This window comes from Drosophila tropicalis, unplaced genomic scaffold, assembly GCF_018151085.1.
Source record: "Drosophila tropicalis isolate 14030-0801.00 unplaced genomic scaffold, ASM1815108v1 contig_443, whole genome shotgun sequence".
Classification (NCBI taxonomy): domain Eukaryota; kingdom Metazoa; phylum Arthropoda; class Insecta; order Diptera; family Drosophilidae; genus Drosophila; species Drosophila tropicalis.
Window position 1 is genome coordinate 4,169,947 of NW_027172907.1, and position 22,910 is coordinate 4,192,856.

Sequence of the window (22,910 nt, forward strand, 5' to 3'; positions counted from 1 at the left end):
CAAATTCCATTCCACCTGCCATCAGTTTCAATTTAATATTGTCAATTATCTGATTCGCAAATGTTATTTTATTTGTGGCTTTTATGATGACAATCAAAATGAAGATAAACTCTTATGAACGTCATTTGAACCGACTAAGGAGTCCTTCTTGGTGGCGGCACTTCGAGTGCTTCTTTTTACTGGTCAACCTAGTCAGTTGGTTACAATAGCGGGAAATGTACATGGGTTTCAGTTACTAAGCATTTGATTGTAATTGTGAATGATTTTAATTAAAACAGATAAGGGTGAGAATAGGAAAAATTTTTTATTTAATTTTTTTTTTTTTTTTTTTTAAATTGCCCTGTTCCTTTTCCCCTTTTGAGTCAATGAAAGGAGAATAATTTCTTGAATATGAGTCTCAAATTAATTAAAACATTACGGGTTCCGCACCCTTGAGGAGTCCCGCGTCATCAAGTTGATATGAAACTTAAGCTAATAAACAAGTTATCTTTTTAAACGAGACAAAAAGTGCCTATGAAGACTCTAATTTAGTATTTAATGCGAATATTCCTGTGTTTATTTTTAAGAATAGAATATCCTCAAATCTGCATTCACATTTCAAATACTAATTTTGCCAAGTTTCGCGCGAAAGCGATAGTTTTTCGATTTCTTTATGTAGCACCTCATCTATCTGGTCCAGTGGTATTTCGACATTTGAGAAGGGTCTCGACTGTTGGCTAGTGCTTGGCAATTCACTTAATATATACTTTGACTTCTCAGAATCGGTTGGTTTTTCAGAAGTTGGACAAGGCTTTTTAGGACGTTCATCCAAGGAATCAGAGGGTACCATACGTTTACGTGAAGCCATTGCTTGGTTATTCAGGACAAATTCCCTTAACGCTGTAAAGATAATACTGACCAAAATAAATTTGTTGCAAATTCACGTTTTACATACACCAATATTTACGTTTTCTTTTGTTTTTGTTTTTTGTTTTGTTCTAATTCTTTCCAGTATTGCAATCGTTATGATTGAAATCAAAATATAGTTTTAAAACGTGATTTTGACTTTGCTTGGACAGTAAATCTAAGGTAACCTGATGGAAATATTTATTTCGAGAATCTATCCCGTTTGCTGAGATTTGTTATTTTCAATTAGAATGAAACATATTATAAAGAACCAGCTGCGATTATCGTTTTCACCAACAATAACAAGATAATGATTCAAATATTGGACATTATTCGCTGCTTTTTTTTGATTGGGGCCAAAACTACAAAAAGATTACATATTTCTATAAGATTAAGAAGATATTTCATATCAGAAGAAATGGTCAATTATTGGAATATTATATCCATAGGTCCCAGCAGTTTTGTGACGTAAATTGTATAAATTTAACATTAGGACTGTACAGTCCAAGAACAAATGAGAAAGTGTAATTATTTTATGTATATTCGAAGTATTTGAGTACCTACAGAAGTTAGCAAATTCTTCATTTACTTGTAATCATCGTTTAGGCTCTTATCAATTTATCTCAAGATATTTAAACCTCTAGATATACAGACCTCAATATAAAATTGCATTGATTTGTACAACCTTTGAAAATGTAGAAATGTAGATGTTAATTCTTTTTAAGTAATTCAAGTGAACTACAAGGTCACCAAATGATTCATTTTTATTCTCAATCTTATCATCGTTGATATTATCAATTCGCATGTATAAAAAGAAAACAGGTACATGCAATTCTAACAACCTTATCAAGGCAAGAGCAAACTTAATTTACAATTACTTTGTACTCTTACATCATTAAACTTTTGTCTTGTGGCGCAATTGATTCGCAAAATATTGGAAAGTATTTGTAGATTTTCTTCAAAAATATCGAACTCGTTTGCACTTGTTAACATTTTCTTTAATTTTCACTTAGTTAGAATGTTTGATCAAAGAAAATTTTAAAGTTTTATTTCTTTTATTTAAATTAAAGTTAATATTTGCATATAAATCGTTCATTTTCTTCTGTAGGAAAAAATATACATTCTTTGATTAGAAATCAAAAGGTTTCAAACTGTTCTCTCTAACTAAAAAGTAGCTTTCAATTACTAATCCTAAGACTTTAAAATTAATTGTTTTATAATACATATATTTCAATTGAATTGCATTGTGTTTTTCTTATTCATTGGCAATTAAATTTGCGACGGTTTTGTGGACTTTGTTGAACTTTATCCGATTCCAGTTCGATTTTACTGCAGTTCGTAACCCAGTTTTTGCTCCTCTTTCGTTTCGTTTGTTTGCTTAAGAGCTCTCAGCAGCTCTAAGCAGCCGGCACATATGTATTTCCGAAACAAACAAGATACACGAATATGTGTGTATATGTGTCTACTATAGAATGTATCTTAACCGAACTTGAGCCAAGTTCATGCCATTGCATCCAAGGGGAACCCCCACTTTGCTCCTCCCCACCTTAGGCATCGCATCCGCACTATGGTTATCATTCCAACATCACGTGCCACTTTTTAAAGGTCAACCCCGCATATCCATGTGTTTCTCTTGTCTCTTTGTCTGTTCTTCTCACACTGTGTCCATGTGTGTGTGTGTTTGTGAAGGATTCTAGCTAAAACCTTTCAAGCGCAACATGTCGCATTGTTTCCATTCTCATTCTTTTCTTTTTGTTTCGTTTTTCTTGCGAACTGGCGCCGCGTTCTCTCTTTGACGCTTTCTGTCTCTCTCTCTCTCTCTCTTTCTGTTTTTCTCCTGTCGCTGCCAGTGTCAGTTGTGGTGAGAAAGGAGAGCGCGGGCGATGGATGCCAGTGACTCCAATGTGGTGTGCCTTGTGGGTGCTATCAAACTTTTGTTGTTGTTGTTGCTGGTTGTGTGTGGTCGCCACTGCCTGCCATTACATTGTTTGCTTTTTGTTTAGTCCTAGTTAGAGAGAAAGAGGATAACACCACATCACATCACTCCACACCACACCTCACCTCACCACAGAACACCACACTTAACCTTACCTTATCACAACTTAGACAAGCAGCCCGCCAAAAACCGCTTCTCCCCTTTGGGCTGTGCAGCTGTGGCAAGAGTTTTTTTTTTTTTTTTTTTTATATACCCTTGCAGAGGGTATTATAAAATTGGTCAGATGTTTGTAAAGCACAGAAGGAGACGTTTCCGACCCCATATATATTCTTGATCAGCATGAGAAGCTGAGTCGATATAGCCATGTCCGTCTGTGCAAATCAACAATTGATATTTGGGCTACCTCTAGCCCGGAGCAGATAAAGTATGAAAATTGCCAGGATCGGACCACTATATCATATAGCTATAGAAGAAACATAGACGAAGAAATCGGAGTATCTCTATGAAGTTTACTAACATACATACATACATACAGTGTTGGAAGAAATACGTCAATATCCTTACCAATACTATGCTTCCTTATGCTGAAGAAGAAATGCCTTTGAAATGGGAATATCAGCAGGATAACGATCTCAAACACTCGTCCAAGCTGGCAAAAAAAGTGGTTCAAAGACAACAAAGTTAATGTTTTGGAGTGGCCGTCTAAGTCCCCGGACTTAAACCCAATAGAACACCTTTGGGGGAATATTAAAGGAGAGGATTGCTGGTTATAAACCAAAAAATAGTCAAGGTTTATGGGAAAAGGTCCAGGATGAATGGTATCCTATAGACCCAGCAATCTGTGCTTAGTTATTTGATTCCATGGGACGTCGTTGCCGCGAAGTGTTGAAAAGTGAGGGTGGAACGACTAAAGAATATTTAAATAAAACCAAAAATTAACTTTTATGAGATCTAAAATGTTTTTGACGTGAAAAATACTGAGCGTTTCTATTATTTTTTCCAACCGAAACGCGTGGTAGTTCTACAAAAAAGCGTATAGAAGGAAACGTTTCGGGAAAATCGGTGTAAAAAGGAATGAAAATAACAGTACTACTATCCCACATTCTTAAACAGAGATTTTCAGGCCGAATAATTTCACCAACACTGAAAAAAATGATTTCAAAAGAAAAAAAGGTTGCCGTTTCTATTATTTCTTCCAACACTGTACATAGTTTTGAACATAAACATCAGATCCCGAACACAAGTTACAGTCAAAATAAATCGGCAGCGCTGCCTATTACGTCATTCGTCATCAACAGAGCACATGCGTACACGCACACACAGACGCAACGCTACATACGCTGTATGTGTATGCGTGCCATGCTTTGCTTAGGGAATGAGGGAAGAAGAAGAAAAACTTGTAGCAAAAACAGTAGTAATGTTTTGTTTTGTGTATTGATGAATTGAGTTGAAAAAATAAAAATAATCAACTACTTTATTGCCAAGGACTGCAAGGGTATATAAACTGCGACATAGACGAAGTTAGCTTCTCTGATATTTTTCATTCAATTGCTTTCACAAAGCTCTTAAGAGAGGGTAATATCTTGGGTATTATAAATCACTTTAAAGGATTGTCAATTCTTCATAAATTTGGCTTTCAGAATTGTTTACTTCATCTTTCAGCATTTATAAACAGTTTTGAAAGTTTCATTTACATAAAGTGTTATTTGCGCTTTGTGATGGAACAAACATGAAATATCACTAACAAAGCATCATCGATATCGAAAACATCGGCTATCGGCCATCACCATCGATAGTTTTACTGAAAAAACAGCATGTTAATGAGATTTTTTATTTACACATCGCAGTCCTTGGTAGTTGAGTTGTCTGAGCGGCCAGACCATTTAGGCAATTCTACAGCCGAGGATCCCGGGTTCGAATCCCAGGCTAGTGCATGGATGGGTAGTATTTGTCTTGTTAATTGTAAGCCTCTTAAGGCCACTAGTTGGTCTTCAATGCTTGTAAAAAAAGGCTTTAATTTATGTGTTTGTTGTATGTTGATTACTAATAATTAAAAAATGGCTGTGATTATAACTATAAGTATCTTTTTTTGTGTCCCTATGTATTCCATTTTTTTTATTTTTCATATTAAATGTAGACTGATAAAAAGGGGTTGGTTGAGAAGTTTGCAAAAAAGATCTCAATTTGTATTTATGTACATACATACATATATATTTTAAAGTAAGTTTTTTTTCTCTTAAGCAAAGTGTTTAACTTCTTAATTAAGAAAGGTAACCAAATCTTGCAAAGGGTATAAAATGTTCGGTTTCTTCAAAGCAAACTTGGCCTTTTGCAACTTATTGTTTATTTTTGGCCAAAAAGTTAGTTGCGCTAGAGACAGAGACATGAAAAGAGAGAGAGAGAGAGAGAGAGATAGAAAGGCAGAACTGCAATACAAAGTTGCCAGTTGTTTTACCAAATACTTTTGCATACCTACATACATATGTATGTATGTATATACATAAATGGAAAGTGCAGTCCAAACAGTGGGAAGCTGTTACATGGGAAATATTTGTACAACATTGAAGAGATACACGGATGAGTTTCGCTTGTGTGAGAGCGAGAGAGAGAGAGACAGAGAGAGACAAGCATGCGGAGGGGAGGGGATAATGCAAAAATATGCCACACCAGACCTGTGTTTCCATGGCAAAAGCAACGCGACCGACAATAATGATTATGATGACTATGATGATGGTAATTCACTTTTCATCCCACCTCTCTCTCTCTCTCTTTCTGTTTTCTCTGCAGTATTTTGTATGTGTGTGTTTGTGTGTGTGTAAGTATGGATAGTTGGAAAATTGTTATTCCGGCACGCGTTTAGTTTTCAGTTTCAGGTAGGTTAGTTAACTGGGTTAACTGTGGTCAAACCGACACATACCCAAAATCGCTTGAGTGTTTTTTAATTACAAATCTTTTTTCACCCTTTTTTTCATACATATTTAAATTCAGGGCTCTTGTGGTGTGTTATTATTATTTATTTTGGTAAGGGCCATAGAGTTCATTAAATTGCAAAATATATGTATGTATCTACATACATATACAGCGCAAATATCAGCAATCCATTGACATTAATGATGTATTTTTTTTTTTTTTTTGCTTTGCTTTGCTTTGCCAAACAAACAACAAAAATTTGCTTTTAATTGAATTTAATTTGTTCACAACTCGACTATATGAAAATTGCATTTTTAATGATTTTCCACAATTTTTCAGCACTTTCAGTCGGCACTTAAACACATAATTTCTATACCCTGCACAATAGGGATAACAGACAGAGCATATTGAAAATTTATTTGTAATAGATTGGCTAATTTGATTATTTTTAATGATTAATGGATTAAGTCCTAATCGGACAGAAGTTTTCACAGTCTAAATGCGTTATTTATCAGACCTAAACATATCTGAATCAAGTGCAAAGGAATCTGAAATTAATTGGTATATGACATTATGGAATACAGTACGAAACAATTGATTGAAACAATTAAAAATTAGTGCAATTAAAAAACAGTTTGAAATTAAAGCAATTTTTTTAACCTAATTTGAGGAATATGCTTGGTATCTTAAAGTCGTTGCCGAAAAACAAGAATTGTTTGAACGGTGTTTTTGCGACATAAATATTTGATTATGTGATTAACGTTGATTGTCTCTCAATTAGGCATTACAATGGGCATTGAGTGAGTGAATTGAATTCGATATGGCATTTATTAAGGAATGATTTTGTTATTCTAATGACTCTAGACTCATTTACTTTCTCTTTCTCTACTTAGCTATCCCAATCTGTATCGTTGTAACTTTAGCAATTAGCTTTCTGAGAGGTTTTAAGAACGGCTTCTTAGCTGCAAGTTTCAACTTTGCTGCTTGCCTACTTATTATTATTATTACGTCTGTTTCTTGGGGTTTCTTTTTGTTGAGTTGAACTTTTTGTTTTGTTTATAATTTCTTTTGGCCACAGCAAACTTGTTCAACATTAAATCTCCGCCCCAGGGAGACCAACACCACTACCCTGCCCCCTTGGCCCAGCCAACCTCATCCCTCTTTCGTGCCATTAATCAAACTTCTAGTCTTTGTTCAATTTCTTTTCTTCTTTTCTATTTTTTTTTTTTTTGCCTTTCCTTCTTCAACCTTTTTTTATATATTTTTTTTATGTTTCATGTTTCATTTTCTCTCTAAGGCTTATTATTGTTGTTATTTATTATTGTTACGGCCATAAAGTTTTAGCCAAGAGAATATGGCCAGAGGGTTGGCTAGCTGGCTGGTTGGCTGGAGTCCGTCGCACTGAGTTGATGACCCCGCACGCAATCTAGCCATTTAGCCATCTCTTTCTAATAACCAACTTGTCTCTATTTCTCTCTCTCTTTCATAATTCACGCGCTTTTTAATTTTTTTATTTTTTTTTTTTTTTTTCATTTTTGCTGATTTGCGATAGTGGCCAGAAGAAGAAGCAGAACTAGTGCTGTCAGCGTTGTCGTAGATAATAGAATTGAATAGAATTTTTTTGTTTTGTGATTGTTTAACTGTTTTTTTTTTTTTTTTTTTTTTTTTTTTTTGTTTTCTCTAGCATGTTAAAAACAAAGGCATGGCAATTTTTTGGTCATATGTTTGAAAGATATAAAAACAAAAGGCGAACTGTGTGGAATGTCCAAAATGAACTCAACTCTGCTTGACATTGAAATCGGTCAATTACACTGGTCAACAAGGTTGTCACCGCAAGTGATATCTAATTTGTGTCAAATTACCTCACTCTCTGGATGTGAATCCTTTAGTGAATTAGGAAAACAAATTAGATGTATACAAAGTTCACCTTTTCCATTCATATTAACCTTTTTTTTGGTATTCTACATATATTAAATAAATATTAAAAATTATCAGGTCGAAAGTGGCAAGGTATTTGGAAAATTCTGAAAAATCCAAATCAATTCGAATGAATCCATTGAAATGAATGTAAGTATGTACATAAGTACTTGTAAAATCTCAAAAATACGTAACTCTGTTTAATGCTCAATGAAATTATAGAAATGTAAGAGACTTGAATCAATTCCAATTCTGCGAAAATTTTGAACATGGTTAACTCAAATTGATTTGTAGTCTTGTAAATATGTGAGATTCAAGAAATGCTACAAACCTGATAGACCTATAGACAAACAGAAAATTGATAGGATACCACATTAATAAGAATAATGAAATAAAACACTAACAATATTCTAAATGTGCTTATTTAAGTATGTAATTGATTGAATAACAAATGCTTGAAAGTATTCAAAAGTTGTTCAAACCATTTTCTTAGTAGCGTATATCAAAGGCAATTGTCGAACATTTATTTATCTTTTTATTTTGAATAAGAAATCTATGCTTTTTTTCTCTTTCCTTATCTTTGTCTGAAATTCCACGAATTAGGAAACTCACAATTATAGTAAGAAATAGTTCATTGTCATTGAGTGTATTAAAAATTGCATATCAGTCAAATAATTTAACGCGTGTACAGTTGCGGGCATTAAAATAGCAACACTTTAGTTAAATATACTCTTTAGTGAAAAAAATTTAACTTGATTTTATAAGAGATATTTTTAGATAAATTTATATAAAATTTTACAAAATTATGTAAATGTCTCATACTAATCACTTTAATCAATATTAAAAAGATGATAAACGGGGAAAAATTTACATCTTAATTACGATACATTTATTGAAAGAAACTCAGAAGCTTGAGGTTTTAGAAGACTAAACACAAACTTAATGAGATTTTGCCTAGATCCTGATATATTTTTGAAAAAGTATTTAGTAAAATTAATTTGTTATCCTATTTTATATATATTTTTATTGTAATGGTTTTCAATAATTTCGGCTTATTACGCTTAAAATGCACAGGTGGTACTATTTTTATGTTCCCAGCTGTGTATCACTATTTACAGATGGTTGGGCTAATAGAAACAAGAACAACAAACAGCAAACAACTGGCGGGGGGCGGGGGGTTAACTGTTCCCCTCTCCAACGTTAAAAATTCATCTATATGAAAGTAGCTTGACAGTTTCGCGCAAGTAACAATAAAAAGCAACAATTCAAATTCAACTTGTTTTGTATTTTTTTTGATTAGATCATTGAAGCAAAAATATATCAGTCAATGTGCGGCGGCAAGCGGCGTCCTCCTGCTTCTTCTTTTCACCTGCGATAATTAACTGAAATAGACCCGTGACTGAATGAATGAATACATAGACACACACACACTTACAGAAATACATGCAGATACAGATACTTATAGAGGCGTCTCTATATATTAATGTGGGCGCTATTTTTTCACCCTTCTCTCTTCTTTTTACGTGTATTGTACTTGAGCTGCAATCGCAGTCAAGAGGAGTGAGACAACAATATAATGGGCTAGTTAAAAAGGAAAAAAAAAAATTAAAAGAACAAGTTGGAAGAAGCAGAAGAGGAAGTAACTGGGCGGACGGGCGGTCGGTCGGTCGGATGGGCTTTCTTGGTTGAGAGAGCTCATTCAAAAAGTTTTTACCTTCTTTTAACTCAGCCAGGTGCCCGATTTTTCGTTATTTTTTTCTCCTCATTTTGCCTGCTTTTGACTCGGTTTTTTTTCTTTTTAATAACTCACGACTTGGCCGTGGCTTTGACAAGCTGTTAATAGCATTAAAAAAAGAAGAAAAAAAAAGAGCGAAGTGAAGTAAAACCAAGAAAAGCACAATCTAGGCTGAAAACTTTTTTTATTTTGTTGGCCATTTAATGAAAAAAGCAATTTGCCAGCAACAAATATTTTTTATTTTATATAAATTGTATTTTATTTAGCCACAAAACGTAATTGCCATCCAGTTATACATACATACATACACAAATATAACTCTGTGTGTGTGTGTGTGTGCGAGTCCTAGGCCACATTTTTATGTGAGAAACAAGTTTATGGGATCTCAGCCAGAGCCAGCCCACTAATTGGCCATTAAATGTTATAAATTTCACATTTCGATTGGTTTTTCCGTTTTCGTGGCCAATTAGTCACCTTTTTGGTCAATATATTTGCTGATATGTACAATGTACATACATGAATACATACATACATACATACATACATACATACATATATAGTAGATATATTTGTATTTATTGTAGTTTCGCTTGATAAGCATTCCTCCACTGATAATTGAATTCGCCTCGATTCGTAGTTGCTTTCGTTTATACATAAATCATATACTCATTTGTCAGTCAGCGAGAGAGAAAGAGAGAGGGGGAGAGAGAGAGACGGAATTTTATAATATTTTTCCAATTTTCGCCATCATAAATTATGAGTTTGATTTTTAAGTTTAATTAAATGTTATAATTAGGACACGAAAGTACAACAAAAAAGTCCCAATGGAAAGCCAATCAGAAAATAAATCTTATATTGGCCAGAAAATAAGAAAAATCAATTTCCATTCACACATGAAAACCAAAAAGGTGTCTTCGACCCATTCTATTTCGAATTCGAATTTGAAAAATTATTAAATTTACAATGATTTATTAATTAAAAGCATATTTTATTTTATATTCGATTCTCGATTTTGTCTAATTGATCTGAAGGAGCAATGTTGGCCAAAACCAACTCAATTAATTGCCATTTATGTAAACCGTAAAAGTTAATTTGTTCATTTACCAACCAATATTTGCGGTCAAATTAAAATAGTTCTTAAAGTAAAGATTATCTCACTCTATGCTTCCTCTCTCTTTCTGGGTCTCTGTCTGTGATTGGACTTCTCGCATAAATGTCAAAAAACTTTTGCCTCATAGTAGAAAAAGGTCATCAAATGAAAATACGAGTAACTTTCGAGCTATTAGCTGGCAATTAAAACGGCAAATGAACTTTCAACTCTCTGGCTAAAAACACAACAACAACAACAACAACAGGCGAAAAACTAAACCAAGCCAAAGAAAGCACAAAAACAGAGAAACAAAAACAAGATACAGAGAGAGGGAGAGATAAAGTCAAAGCCAAAGCTAACAAAAATCAGCCACAAATTAGTAAACAAAAGTACACACAATTGTTTGCTATTTGTCTTGTAGTTTAGGGGACCCAACCAAAAAGGGCGGGGTGCCGTAAGGCGTAGGTGGGGCATGGCCATGGGCGTGGTTGTGGTAGTGGTAGTGGGCGTGGGCGTGGGAGTTTCACCCTAAAGATGAGAAAGAATGTCAAACTAGAAAAAAAGTTGCGTTGTTTTGGTAGTTGTTGGGCAATTTCATGGCTTTGGCTGGTGCCCAGAAGGACGGCCGGACGGACGGAGGGAGGGATGTGGGGCTACTGAGCCGAAAACAATGCAAAATGAAACTGTTACAAAAAGTTTATTGTTGTTGTTCTGTCGGTGTTTTGTTTCTTTTTTTTGGTTTTTGCCAACTCGTGTGATAATAAACCGGACCCCATAGAAGGTCCCACAAGTTGCAGGTCTTTTATTTGGACAAGTTTTTCGGGGCTAATTCAAAAGAGTTTTTACTGTTCCGTCATTTTGCGTATGTGTGTTATAATACCCTGCAAATCGAGGGTATTTTAGCTATATGAGGGATTCCAAATAAATTTATTAATTTCTTATGTTGTTGGTCCTGAAATAAAACTATGTATCAAAATGTTCAAATCGCTTTATTCCATTAAATTTGTTACGTGAACTTCAAAAACTTAAACAACTGAAAACAAAGACTTAACTTTGAGAGTTAAATAAAAAAAGAGAAAAAGCTGAATTGAAAAACTTTTAAATAAATAAAACCACAATTGATAGCACATTTTATACCGAAATGAATATTATAAAAAAACGCAGCCAAATAAAAAAAAAAACCGAACAGATGAGAACAAACAAATAAAACACAGAACTTCACTTCAGTTGCCTCATTCCAATTTTTTACATTCTGTTTATTGGTGTAAATTCTTCAAAAAACAAAAAAGAATTAAATAAATTTCCACGTCCCATGATGTTTGCCTTTTTCGAAACCAAATGCCGCATCCTAACTAGCCTCCACCGAATGTTAGATACCCTATTTATTACATAAGACATATAAAACATTTTTGTGGTTTCCATTTTTGTCATTTTTGTGTAGTGTCTCTTGGATAACAATTAATCGTAATTGGAAAATAATTGCCTATAATTGAAATGAATGTAAGGACAATTTTTGAAATTATAATGATAATAAATAACTTTTGTTAACGAACATATTGAGCTTCTGAATCGCAATGCCCGTTTACGTTAATAAATAATTGGCAGAGTATTCAAAAAGGACTCTCGCTTGGTCACGTAATCATCTCCAATGCATACACAATGGACTGACTACCCACTAACTTTCCTCTATCCTTTCACTCTCCCTCTCACATTTCTATCTTTCGTCTCTGTTGCTCCTTTTGTCTTTTGTGTGTACCGATCTCTTTCCTCTGGGTTTACTGCATTTGGGCAAGTAATTCACATGGCACTAATTGAATTAGTTGTCTGATTTCTCATCTTGTACTCCCCTTATCGGCCCCGTCCCTCCAGCCACTCCCTCCCTGGCTGCCACGTCGCTAACTCCTTTTATTCTCTGAACTACCGTTTATGGAATTATACCGTTAAAGCTGACGATGATGAACTTGCAATAGAATGCAAAGTGCGCAATTAACAAGTTGTAGCTAAGAAAAAAAACACACACACAGCAAAGCAAAGACAAAAAACGAATAAAAAAAGGGAGCAAGAAAAGAACACAGTAAAGAGAGCAAAAACGTTTAATAAGTTAAACAAAGTCAAGCTGGTGAAGAGGGGGGGCGGGCTATCTTCCTCTCTCCCTGTGGGTGTGCAAGTTTATTTGGTTTAGTTTTCTGGTCTTCTGTCTCACTTAACACAGCTGCTACTAATTAAACAGCTGGAACTTCCTTTTCCTTGTGTGGTACGGTAAGTACACACACACACACACACACAATTAAAATCATACATACATAGATACAATTTCAGGCCAAGGCATTGGATTACATTTAAAGACCCCCCACTCCAAAAAGAGAGAGAGAGAAAGAGATGGAGATATATCCCTATCCACCCGCTACTTTTTACACTAATAAATTAAGTTTCACTGCAAACACTGATTAGCTAGTTATCGATTCTTCTCACTCTCCTCCTATCCGCTCAGGTAAATAACGAATTTAACAAAAAAAAAAAATTACGTCAAACCAATAAAAACTAAAAGACGAGAAACAACAACAACAACAGAAATTCGCCAATCAATGCAAATGAGTTGACAAACAACAAAATCAAAAAACAAATCACACAAGTGATAAAGACAGAGAGGGAGAGAGAGAGGCTGGATGTTTGGGACTAAAAAGTGCCGCAAAAGAAGCGACTGAAACAGAAAGCAAAAATTAATTAAGCAAATTTATATGTGTGTGAGCGGTTCGAGCGGGGTGGGGGAACGCGATAAAGTTGGAGACCAAAAGCAAAAGATGTCAGTGTGTCACAAGGATGCCCAAAAGAAACGGGTTTCGATTTTTAAATATGTAAATGTATTAGAATAATTACAAATTTTATATCAAGAGAGACTACAACAACAACAACAACAACAACACCAAAACTGGAAAAACAAGAAAATGTTTAATATTGAGATAGACAGAGAGAGAGAGAGAGAAAAGGAGAATAAGAGTGATGCAGAAAAGAATCTTAAATGACAACGAAGTGGAATTACTCTCGGTTGAGAAAAATCACTTATGAAATTTGATTACAGTTACATATGTATGTTAAAATTCTCACACTGTTTGATTGCATTTCATTAGTTTATGGGTCACTTATTCGATTTTGAACTAAAAAACTTGTGAGGACAATCAGCTAAGTAAGTAAATGTCTAGATCCAGGAAAATCCTTTTTCGAAAGGTCGCCAATATCACATAGAAATATAAAATGAGATCAAAGGCAAAAATTATGAAAAAGAAAATCTAAAATACCGAATTCTATTTGCTGTAGTTGTATCAGTTTAAGATATGTTAGACAAGGGTGACAAATAAAAATGATTCAAATTGGATCTGCAATTTTTAAGATATGACTAAAATCTAACATCAACTTGTTGAAAATGGAGTTTTACCACTAGAAGGACCGTGAATAGTGTCCTACCCATTTTTAGTATTTCTCTAAGACACGTTTAAAATCTTGTAAAGATTCTCATAGTTCTTAAAACAATTTTGCAAGTTTCATCACACTGTTTTATGTACAATATAAACAGTCATTTAAGTTGACTTAAATTAAGCTGAAATATAAAAACAAAATAAACAGAAAAGCATAGCTTAGAGCTAAAATTATTTGGCAGGCGTATCCACGATCTGATAGTTAGTACTAAAAACTGACAGAAACTAAGATTATAAAAAAGAAATGATTGTGTACAACACAAAACAATATTTAATTGGTAAGCACCAATATTTTGATAGTATTCAAATTGAATATAAATATATTTTTGGTTCTGTGTATGTAAGTATGTATGTACATCGTTTCGAGTGGAACTCTCTGGCGGGGCAACAAGTTGTTGCACCGTCTGCTGCTATTGTTGTTGTTGTTGCTGCTGCTGCAGTTGTTTGCTGTTGCTGTGCAACGATGCATGCGAGAGGGATGGAGAGAGACTGAGTGAATGAGGGGGCAAGGCGGGGTGGGAGTCGGATCTGGTGCCTACATATAATGCTTTAGAATTTTTAGTTTAATGATTTGTAACCGGTTTTTTTGTGAACACCAACAACAATAAAAACAAGTTAACTCCCATGAGAGAGTCTGCAGTGTCTGTGTTGCAGGGTATACATAGGGTATATGCACATATACATACATAGACGTATGTGCTTTACTCTGTTTATTTGTTTGCCTCTGTCTGGTCTTTGTTTAATTACACTTTTTTCTTCTTCTATGTTCGAGTGTAGCGGAAGTTGTACAAAAGCCGCAAAACCGGCCGCAGCAAAAAGGGTTGATAAGGGACAGAGTGAGGCAGAGAGAGAGAGAGAGAGAGAGAGAGAAACCGAGAATAAACTAAGAAGTGGTCAAAGAAAAGTCTCTTCAAGAGGCAGAGGGAGAAACAAACATGTGACAGATGCAGCAACAGGCAACAGGCAACAATGGTCTAAAGGGGCTTTGAGAGGCAAACAAGTTTAACAACATGGAAATTTCATTACCAGACGCTGCCGCTGCCAACTTATCACCTTATAAATAAAATCGCCAAACTCAATGACACTTAAATTAAAACAAAATATAAATAAAAAATAATACAAAAAACAGGCTTACCTTAGCATAAAGAAAAAGTAAGTTAGTTCCAATAGCCGCTGCTGCCACTGCTTTTAAACTAGGCTAAAACACAAGCCATTTTGCACTAAAAACACATACACAAATAAAACAAAACAAAAAAAAAAAAAAAACAAATTGAATTTATTACACTGTGTGGCATATCATTTGTTTATTTTTTTTTGGGTTAAGCGATCGATTTCAGTTTATAAACAATAAAATGAGAATAAGTATTCCCCTTTTCTATGGCGAAGGGGGTAAGGGGGGAGGGGATAATTCTAATTCCATTCATGTTCATCAATACTTTTGCTCTTTAATAACTTTAAAAATCTATGAATGAAATATATACATACATCAAGAACAACGATGCAGATACAGTCATGGTCACTTGTTTAAGACACCTAATCCGACCCTGGATGTAATTGTTCTTAATTTCATTCCAGCTAAAACTTTGTTATAATTTTGTTCCATAAGCATATACACACAATAAACAAATTGATCTTGTTTTTGTTTTATGATTCTTGATTTATGAACAATTTTTATAACAATAATAAATCGTTGTGAAGCAGTTCATTCGATTAATATTGATTGAAGATTAAATAAAATATATTATTAATAATTGAGAATCAAATAAATTAAAAAGTAAGTAGCAAAATGACGTGAACAATTTTGGTTAATCTGCTTTTTAAAATGAGATATCACTTTTGAAAATCTATTAATATTTGGCAAAGTTACATATTGACAAAGTTTAGAGGAATTTTTAAATAAAGTTTTCTGATTTCGCGAGGCCCTTTGCATTTGCTAATAAACCGGTTAATTTATTTCCACTTGACAAGAGTTTTCACTATTTCATTCCATTTACTGTTTAGAGATTTAATTTGCAAATATTTATTACAGTTTGTTGGACAGTGTTGATTAGGCACTTTCTTTGCTCCATAGACAGATTCCAATTCGGACACACACGCACACACACACACAAACACACATGCACATGAACGGAGAGTAATTAATTGACTAGAAATTTGCCTTCTTCTGACTCCGTCTTCTCCTTTCGTCGCTGTAAACAGCTGGCCAACAAGTTTTGTTGTTGTTTGGCTGGACACCAATAAAAAAAAAAGAAATAAAGCAAAAACTTTCGCTCAAAAACGGATGCAGTCTGCTTGGTCAAACAAATGCATAGAGGGTGACGGGATGAGGGGGTCGGTGAATGTGCAGGCGGGGGAGGATCGGCTGATGACTAACTGGTTTTTTTTCGGTCATAGCAGGATTTTTTGTTCACATTTCCGTTTTGCTGTGACTTTTCGCCGTTTTTTTTTTTTTGTTTGTTTAATTTGTTCTAATTTATTTATTTGACCCACATTTGGATAACGATATAAATTTCTTCTATTTATCTCTGTTACATATTCCGCACTTTCTTTCGGCGTTTTTGTTTTTGTTGTGCGTGATCTTCTTTTGCTGCTTCTTCGCTTCTTTTGCTATATTTATAACAGAACGAAACACGCACACAACACACAAACAAACAAACACATCAACTAACAAAAAGAAAAAAAATAAAAGCGAAAAAAAATAACAAGCACACACACACTTACACACGTTTAATACACTGCAATCTACACAGGTGAAAATTAGTGCAGAAATTATTTATCTTTTTGGTCGACGTTGTTGATGTTTTTGTTATGCTATCATAGATTATATTTAACACACACTAACTCACGCTTGCACGAGAAGTTTATATTACAATTCGATTTTATATATTATTTTAAATAATTAAATACAATAAATACGAACGAAAAATGCCGCGACAGCCGACTACCGCGCCAAGAACCGTTTCAAATTTTGCACCTGAATTTTTTTTACACGTTGCGATCGTGTTGGAGATGGCAAGTTCATCGATTGGACTAAAATTAGTATTGATTGCCCTGATGGAGTGCGATATATCGATATTTATCGCATTTATCGAGTGCCGTTTTTATCGGGCTCCCAGTATTCGATATTAGTTCCCACCAAATTTAAATTGAAGTATGTGTAGCATACTTTTGGGCACCCCTATTTTTAGACCGCTTAGTCGGGAGATGCCAGATATTAAAAAAAACTGGTTCATTCTGCACACACTTCTGAGGTCCAACGCCAAGGTTGCCACCATACGCTAACGCACGCTGACGCTTATTCTTGTCGCGCCGCGCAATTTTTCCGGCGGAATTCGCAAATGTGTAAAGCAAAATATAATTGCAATTTCGATTTGTTAAATACACATTTTAATTGGAGTGGCTGAAGCAACAACATGTCGTCCTTTGTGCTGGATAAGGAAGCGTTTGTGCGACGAATAAAGCGGCTCTATACAGAATGGAAGGTGGGTAATATAATAATGTCTTGTAAGTTCTACAAAAGGAGTCCGAATCCCAGCCCCAGTCCGAAGGCATGACAGTCTGTCTCTTTAGCAATGCAACCTAATAAATTATATAAAACTATTGAGAGATATTGTGAAATTGCTGCTGGTTAAAAGTGTATTAAAGTGCTTTTGATTATCATTTAATATTTGTAATTGCAGGCCCCTAGTATTGGCCATGACGATGGTCTCAGCAATCTGGACTGCATCATGAGTCTGGTGGGCAGTGAGGACGACGTTATCTACTCCAAATCAATGGCCATGCAAATTTGGCTCTTGGGCTATGAGTTGACAGACACAATATCAGTGTTTGCCTCTGATGCCATTTACTTTCTTACCAGCAAGAAGAAAATTGAGTTCTTAAAACAGGTCCAAAACATCACCGAGGAGGGAGTGCCAGAGATCAAGCTACTAGTGAGAGATCGGGTAAAGTTGGACAACAACCTGTAAAGCAATCGCCTATATATATATATATATATATGTATAATTACCTTCCACAGACCGATAAAGACAAGGGAAATTTTGAGAAACTCATCAAGAGCATACAAAACTCAAAGAAGGGCAAACGATTGGGTGTCTTTACCAAGGATTCCTTCCCCGGTGAATTTAGTGAGGCATGGAAACAATCTCTAATGGCGGCCAAATTTGAACATGTGGACATAAGCACCACTGTTGCATATTTGATGTGCCCCAAAGATGAATCCGAAATCAATAATATACGTAAAGCTTGCCTTGTCTCCATGGACGTCTTTAGCAAGTATCTTAAGGATGAAATCATGGACATTATTGATTCCGATAGGGTAACCTCCTCTCTATCCTTCTAGCATCTATGCTGTTCATCACACCTTTTTTTTCCCATTTTGCAGAAAGTAAAGCACACAAAGTTGTCGGATGGCTGCGAATCGGCTATTGGTGATAAAAAGTATACAAGCGGTCTGGATCCTCAACTATTGGACATGGCGTATCCACCGATTGTACAATCTGGTGGTGCCTATAGCTTAAAATTCTCTGCCGCTTCCGATAAGAATACATTACACTTTGGTGTAATTGTCTGTTCCCTGGGTGCCCGCTATAAATCGTATTGTTCAAACATTTCGCGCACTTTCCTGGTCAATCCCACCGAACCGATGAAGGAGAATTACACATTTCTGATAAATGTACAGGAGGAGATCCTAAAACTCCTGGCCCCCGGTACAAAACTCTGCGACGTCTATGAGAAGACCTTGGCCTATGTACGTAAGGAGAAGCCCAGTATGGTTGAGAATCTAACAAAAAGTTTTGGCTTTGCCATGGGCTTGGAATTCCGAGAGAATTCCATTGTCATTGGACCCAAGTGCCAGGCTCTGATCAAAAAGAATATGATATTCAATCTTCATGTGGGCATTTCCAATCTCAATAATCCCGATGCAGTTGATAAAGAGGGCAGTACCTATGCCCTGTTTGTGGGTGACACTGTACTGGTGGGTGAACAATCGCCGGCCAGTGTGATGACGCCATCGAAGAAGAAAATCAAGAATATTGGCATTTTCATCAAGGACGATAGCGAAGAGGAGGATGTGGATGATAAGAAGGCGACCAAAGAGGATCAAAGCACTGAAATATTGGGTCGCAGCAAGCGTAATGCTGTCCTCGAGTCCAAACTCCGGAATGAGATCAATACGGAAGAGAAGCGTAAGGAGCATCAACGTGAATTGGCCCAACAGTTGAACGAACGGGCCAAGGAACGTCTGGCCAAGCAGGGTAACTCCAAAGAGGTGGAGAAAGTTCGCAAAAATACCGTCTCCTACAAGTCCATCTCACAAATGCCACGTGAACCGGAAGTCAAGGGCCTAAAATTGTATGTGGACAAGAAATATGAGACAGTGATAATGCCAGTGTTTGGCATTCAGGTTCCCTTTCACATATCCACCATCAAGAATATATCCCAATCCGTTGAGGGCGAGTACACGTATCTGCGTATTAATTTCTTTCATCCGGGCGCCACAATGGGACGTAATGAAGGTGGCTTATATCCCCAGCCGGAGGCAACGTTCGTTAAGGAGGTGTAAGTTTTCCGCAATCCGCTGATCCTTTCAGAGGATAAAAACTAAATCTCCTTCGATTCTTTGTTTGCAGAACCTATCGCAGCTCGAATCTGAAGGAGCATGGTGAGGTGGCCCCGCCATCGAGTAACTTGAACAATGCTTTCCGTCTGATCAAAGAGGTGCAGAAACGTTTCAAGACCCGTGAGGCCGAGGAGCGTGAAAAGGAGGATCTGGTGAAACAGGATACATTGATTTTGTCCCAGAACAAGGGTAATCCCAAGCTCAAGGATTTGTATATACGTCCCAATATTGTAACGAAACGAATGACCGGAAGTCTAGAGGCGCATACGAATGGTTTTCGTTATATATCGGTGCGTGGCGATAAAGTGGATATACTCTATAATAATATACGCAGTGCATTCTTCCAACCATGTGATGGTGAGATGATTATCCTATTGCATTTCCATCTCAAGTATGCCATTATGTTTGGCAAGAAGAAGCATGTGGATGTACAGTTCTATACAGAAGTGGGCGAGATAACCACAGATTTGGGTAAACATCAGCATATGCACGATCGGGACGATCTTGCCGCCGAGCAGGCCGAACGAGAGTTGCGTCACAAGCTGAAAACGGCCTTCAAGAGTTTCTGCGAGAAGGTGGAATTGATGACCAAATCGGTGGTGGAATTCGATACACCATTCCGTGAATTGGGCTTTCCGGGTGCACCATTCCGTAGCACTGTGACCCTGCAACCTACCTCAGGCTCACTCGTTAATCTTACCGAATGGCCACCATTTGTTATCACACTGGACGACGTGGAATTGGTGCACTTTGAGCGTGTGCAATTCCATTTGCGTAATTTTGATATGATTTTCGTGTTCAAAGAGTACAACAAAAAGGTGGCTATGGTCAATGCCATACCCATGAACATGCTGGACCATGTTAAGGAGTGGCTCAAGTAAGTGTCTTAACAGGATCCGTCGAGCAGACAAGGAGTGACTGACCGACCCATTCATTATTGCTTACAGCTCCTGCGATATTCGTTACTCGGAGGGTGTTCAATCACTTAATTGGCAAAAGATCATGAAGACCATTACCGATGATCCCGAGGGTTTCTTTGATCAAGGTGGTTGGACCTTTTTGGATCCCGAATCAGGCAGTGAAGCTGACAATGAATCAGCCGAATCTGAAGAAGATGAGGCCTACAATCCCACAGATGCCGAAACAGATGAAGAATCCGATGAGGACTCTGAATATTCCGAGGCTTCTGAAGATGAAAGTGATGATAGTGATGGTAAGTTTTGATTATTCAACTCATTGCAAATGAAATTGGCAAACTTTTGCTTCTCTTTGCACAGAGGATCTTGGCTCGGATGAGGAATCTGGCAAAGATTGGTCCGATCTGGAACGAGAGGCGGCCGAAGAGGATCGCAATCATGATTATCAGACGGAAGACAAACGTAATGGCAAATTCGAAACAAAGAAAACCTCAAAGCATTCAAAGCATAGGTATGTAAAGCATGGGGAATATATCCAAAGATCGTATCTATATCTCTTTTTTTATCTCTCTCTCTCTCTCTCCCTCTTCTACTCTGTGGGGCATTCTGTGGAGCGCATTGTTTTTTGTTTTATCTCTCTTTGATCAAAACTTATAATTTATATTCCCCTTCATTTACGTCAATTTTCCCCCCGCTCAAAAAACAAAATCAAATCAACCACCAACAACTACAACTACTACTACAACAACAACAACAAATCAGTCGTCGCGAGCGTGAGGAGCAGCGTTCATCGTCGCACAGTAAAAAGCATAAGTCGAATTCTTCCTCTTCCTCTTCGCATTTAAAATCCTCCAGCTCCAAACATGGCAGCTCATCTAGGTTTGTTACACCACCCACCACATGCAAGCACTTAACACAATCAAACACAAATCCATTCAACCACCTGTCCTTTCCATTTGCCACAAACAAACAAATCCATTTTACATATAATCCATTATTAAGAACGATTCAATCAAACAAAAATACAACACACTCAAAACACACATTTGGCTGCCTAAACAAAGAAATTTATGAAGAGTTTATAAGGATAAGGGACCACATCCAACCCAACATTGAATATTCATATAGAAAAATGATCACGATCCATTGAGCAACATTTTTTTGTTGACTTTCTTATTAACTTTGGAAACTTAACTTTGGTTTTTCGAAATGAAGCAACGTTTGCTCAAAGCGTTTAGAAACTTTACAGACTGAAATCTATAATGTATATATATCTATATGTTATATAGAAAAGCATTCGGAATAAAAGAATAGAATAATAGAATGCCAAAAAGAAAAGTGATTACCCCACCTAATGAAATTTCAACTGAAACTTATCTAGAGAACAATTGATATTTAAGGAATTATATTGATTTTTATCTAGAAGAAAATCAACCTAAAAAAATGATATTTTGTTTTTAGAAATCTTTCTCTTGAAAACTTTTTTTTAATTTATTATTTCAAAGATTTGTACACTTACTAAGATGACTTTCAAGAGAATTTCAAAGTTTCTGATAAAAAAATTTAAAAAAAAAAGGAATTAGATACTTTTCAAATTAGATTCAACCTCTAAATATGTTTTTCTTTTGTAGTCGTAGTTTTAAAAAATGTTTAGATTTAGTTGTTTTTGTCCCCTTGTAGAAGTACTTCATAAATTATGAAACCAAAATTTTTTGATACACTTTTCAATCCAATTTCGATATATGTACATATATAGCAATATATTTGCTTGCTGCAAAATTTCTTTACCTTGTTTCAAACAAAAACAAAAAAATTATTATTATAAACTAACTAACAATTGTATGTTAATTTTACTTTTTAAAGCCCATCAAAATCGTCCAAGGATAAATATCACAATCGGGACAAGCATCATTCCTCCTCATCGTCGGGCCACAAGTCGAGTAGCAGCAGCAAAGACAAGGACAAGGATCGAAAGCGTGGTCGTGACGATAGCCGCGACAATGGTCACAAATCGAAGAAGTCCCGTCATTAGGATTCTACACCCACACACTCAATTCAACCGTTCTCCTGTTATCACTGTTTCCAACTGTTACAAATTTCTTTCATTTTATCCTATCTGTATACCCCACCCTTCCTTCAATCCCTAAGGCCACTCTTAACTCTAGGTCTAAAGTGTATGTCCCTTTTCTATCCTATATATACAAACTATCGTAGCACTTTCCATTCGTTTTCACTCATATTCTCGATTTTTGGAAAATTTGTATTACAAATTAAATATACACATTTATACGATTATAAACAAAAGAAAAAGAAAAAAAAAAGAAAACTAACTATAAGAAAGAGAAAAAAAAGAAAACTAACTATAAGAAGAAAGAGAAAAAAAAAATAAGAGAAGTAAAAGAAAAGAAATCACAATCGATGTGT

At 35.7% G+C, this 22,910-nt stretch overlaps 2 protein-coding genes across 3 annotated transcripts in view; one reads left to right on the forward strand and one right to left on the reverse strand.

The window, feature by feature from the left end:
- Nucleotides 1-16,946, reverse strand: part of MYPT-75D (Myosin phosphatase targeting subunit 75D) — a 66,382-nt gene extending 49,436 nt beyond the window's left edge. Inside the window, 2 exon segments of the mRNA XM_068286162.1 lie at nucleotides 15,082-15,166; nucleotides 16,668-16,946. The gene's annotated coding sequence lies outside the window, so the exon portion shown is untranslated.
- Nucleotides 16,947-17,224: 278 nt separating this feature from the next.
- dre4 (SPT16 homolog, facilitates chromatin remodeling subunit dre4) lies at nucleotides 17,225-22,901 on the forward strand. Of its 2 annotated transcripts, XM_068285981.1 has the most exons (9): nucleotides 17,225-17,428; nucleotides 17,627-17,890; nucleotides 17,965-18,264; nucleotides 18,331-19,508; nucleotides 19,580-20,446; nucleotides 20,517-20,782; nucleotides 20,847-20,997; nucleotides 21,249-21,365; nucleotides 22,350-22,901. In XM_068285981.1, exons 1-9 carry the CDS (start codon nucleotides 17,360-17,362, stop codon nucleotides 22,516-22,518), a joined length of 3,381 nt encoding a protein of 1,126 aa, XP_068142082.1. In that variant the 5' UTR covers nucleotides 17,225-17,359; the 3' UTR covers nucleotides 22,519-22,901. The 2 variants fall into 2 exon arrangements, with proteins under 2 accessions (XP_068142082.1, XP_068142083.1); XM_068285982.1 differs by lacking the exon at nucleotides 21,249-21,365 and having other exon boundaries at nucleotides 17,226-17,428.
- Nucleotides 22,902-22,910: the final 9 nt, after the last annotated feature.

Excerpts from the sequence above, each read along its gene's own strand:
- dre4 (XM_068285981.1), top strand. The coding sequence starts at position 17,360 with ATGTCGTCCTTTGTGCTGGATAAGGAAGCGTTTGTGCGACGAATAAAG. Across the intron at positions 17,429-17,626 it reads GGCTCTATACAGAATGGAAG|GCCCCTAGTATTGGCCATGA; the intron begins GTGGGTAATATA and ends TTGTAATTGCAG. Across the intron at positions 19,509-19,579 it reads GCAACGTTCGTTAAGGAGGT|AACCTATCGCAGCTCGAATC; the intron begins GTAAGTTTTCCG and ends CTTTGTTTGCAG.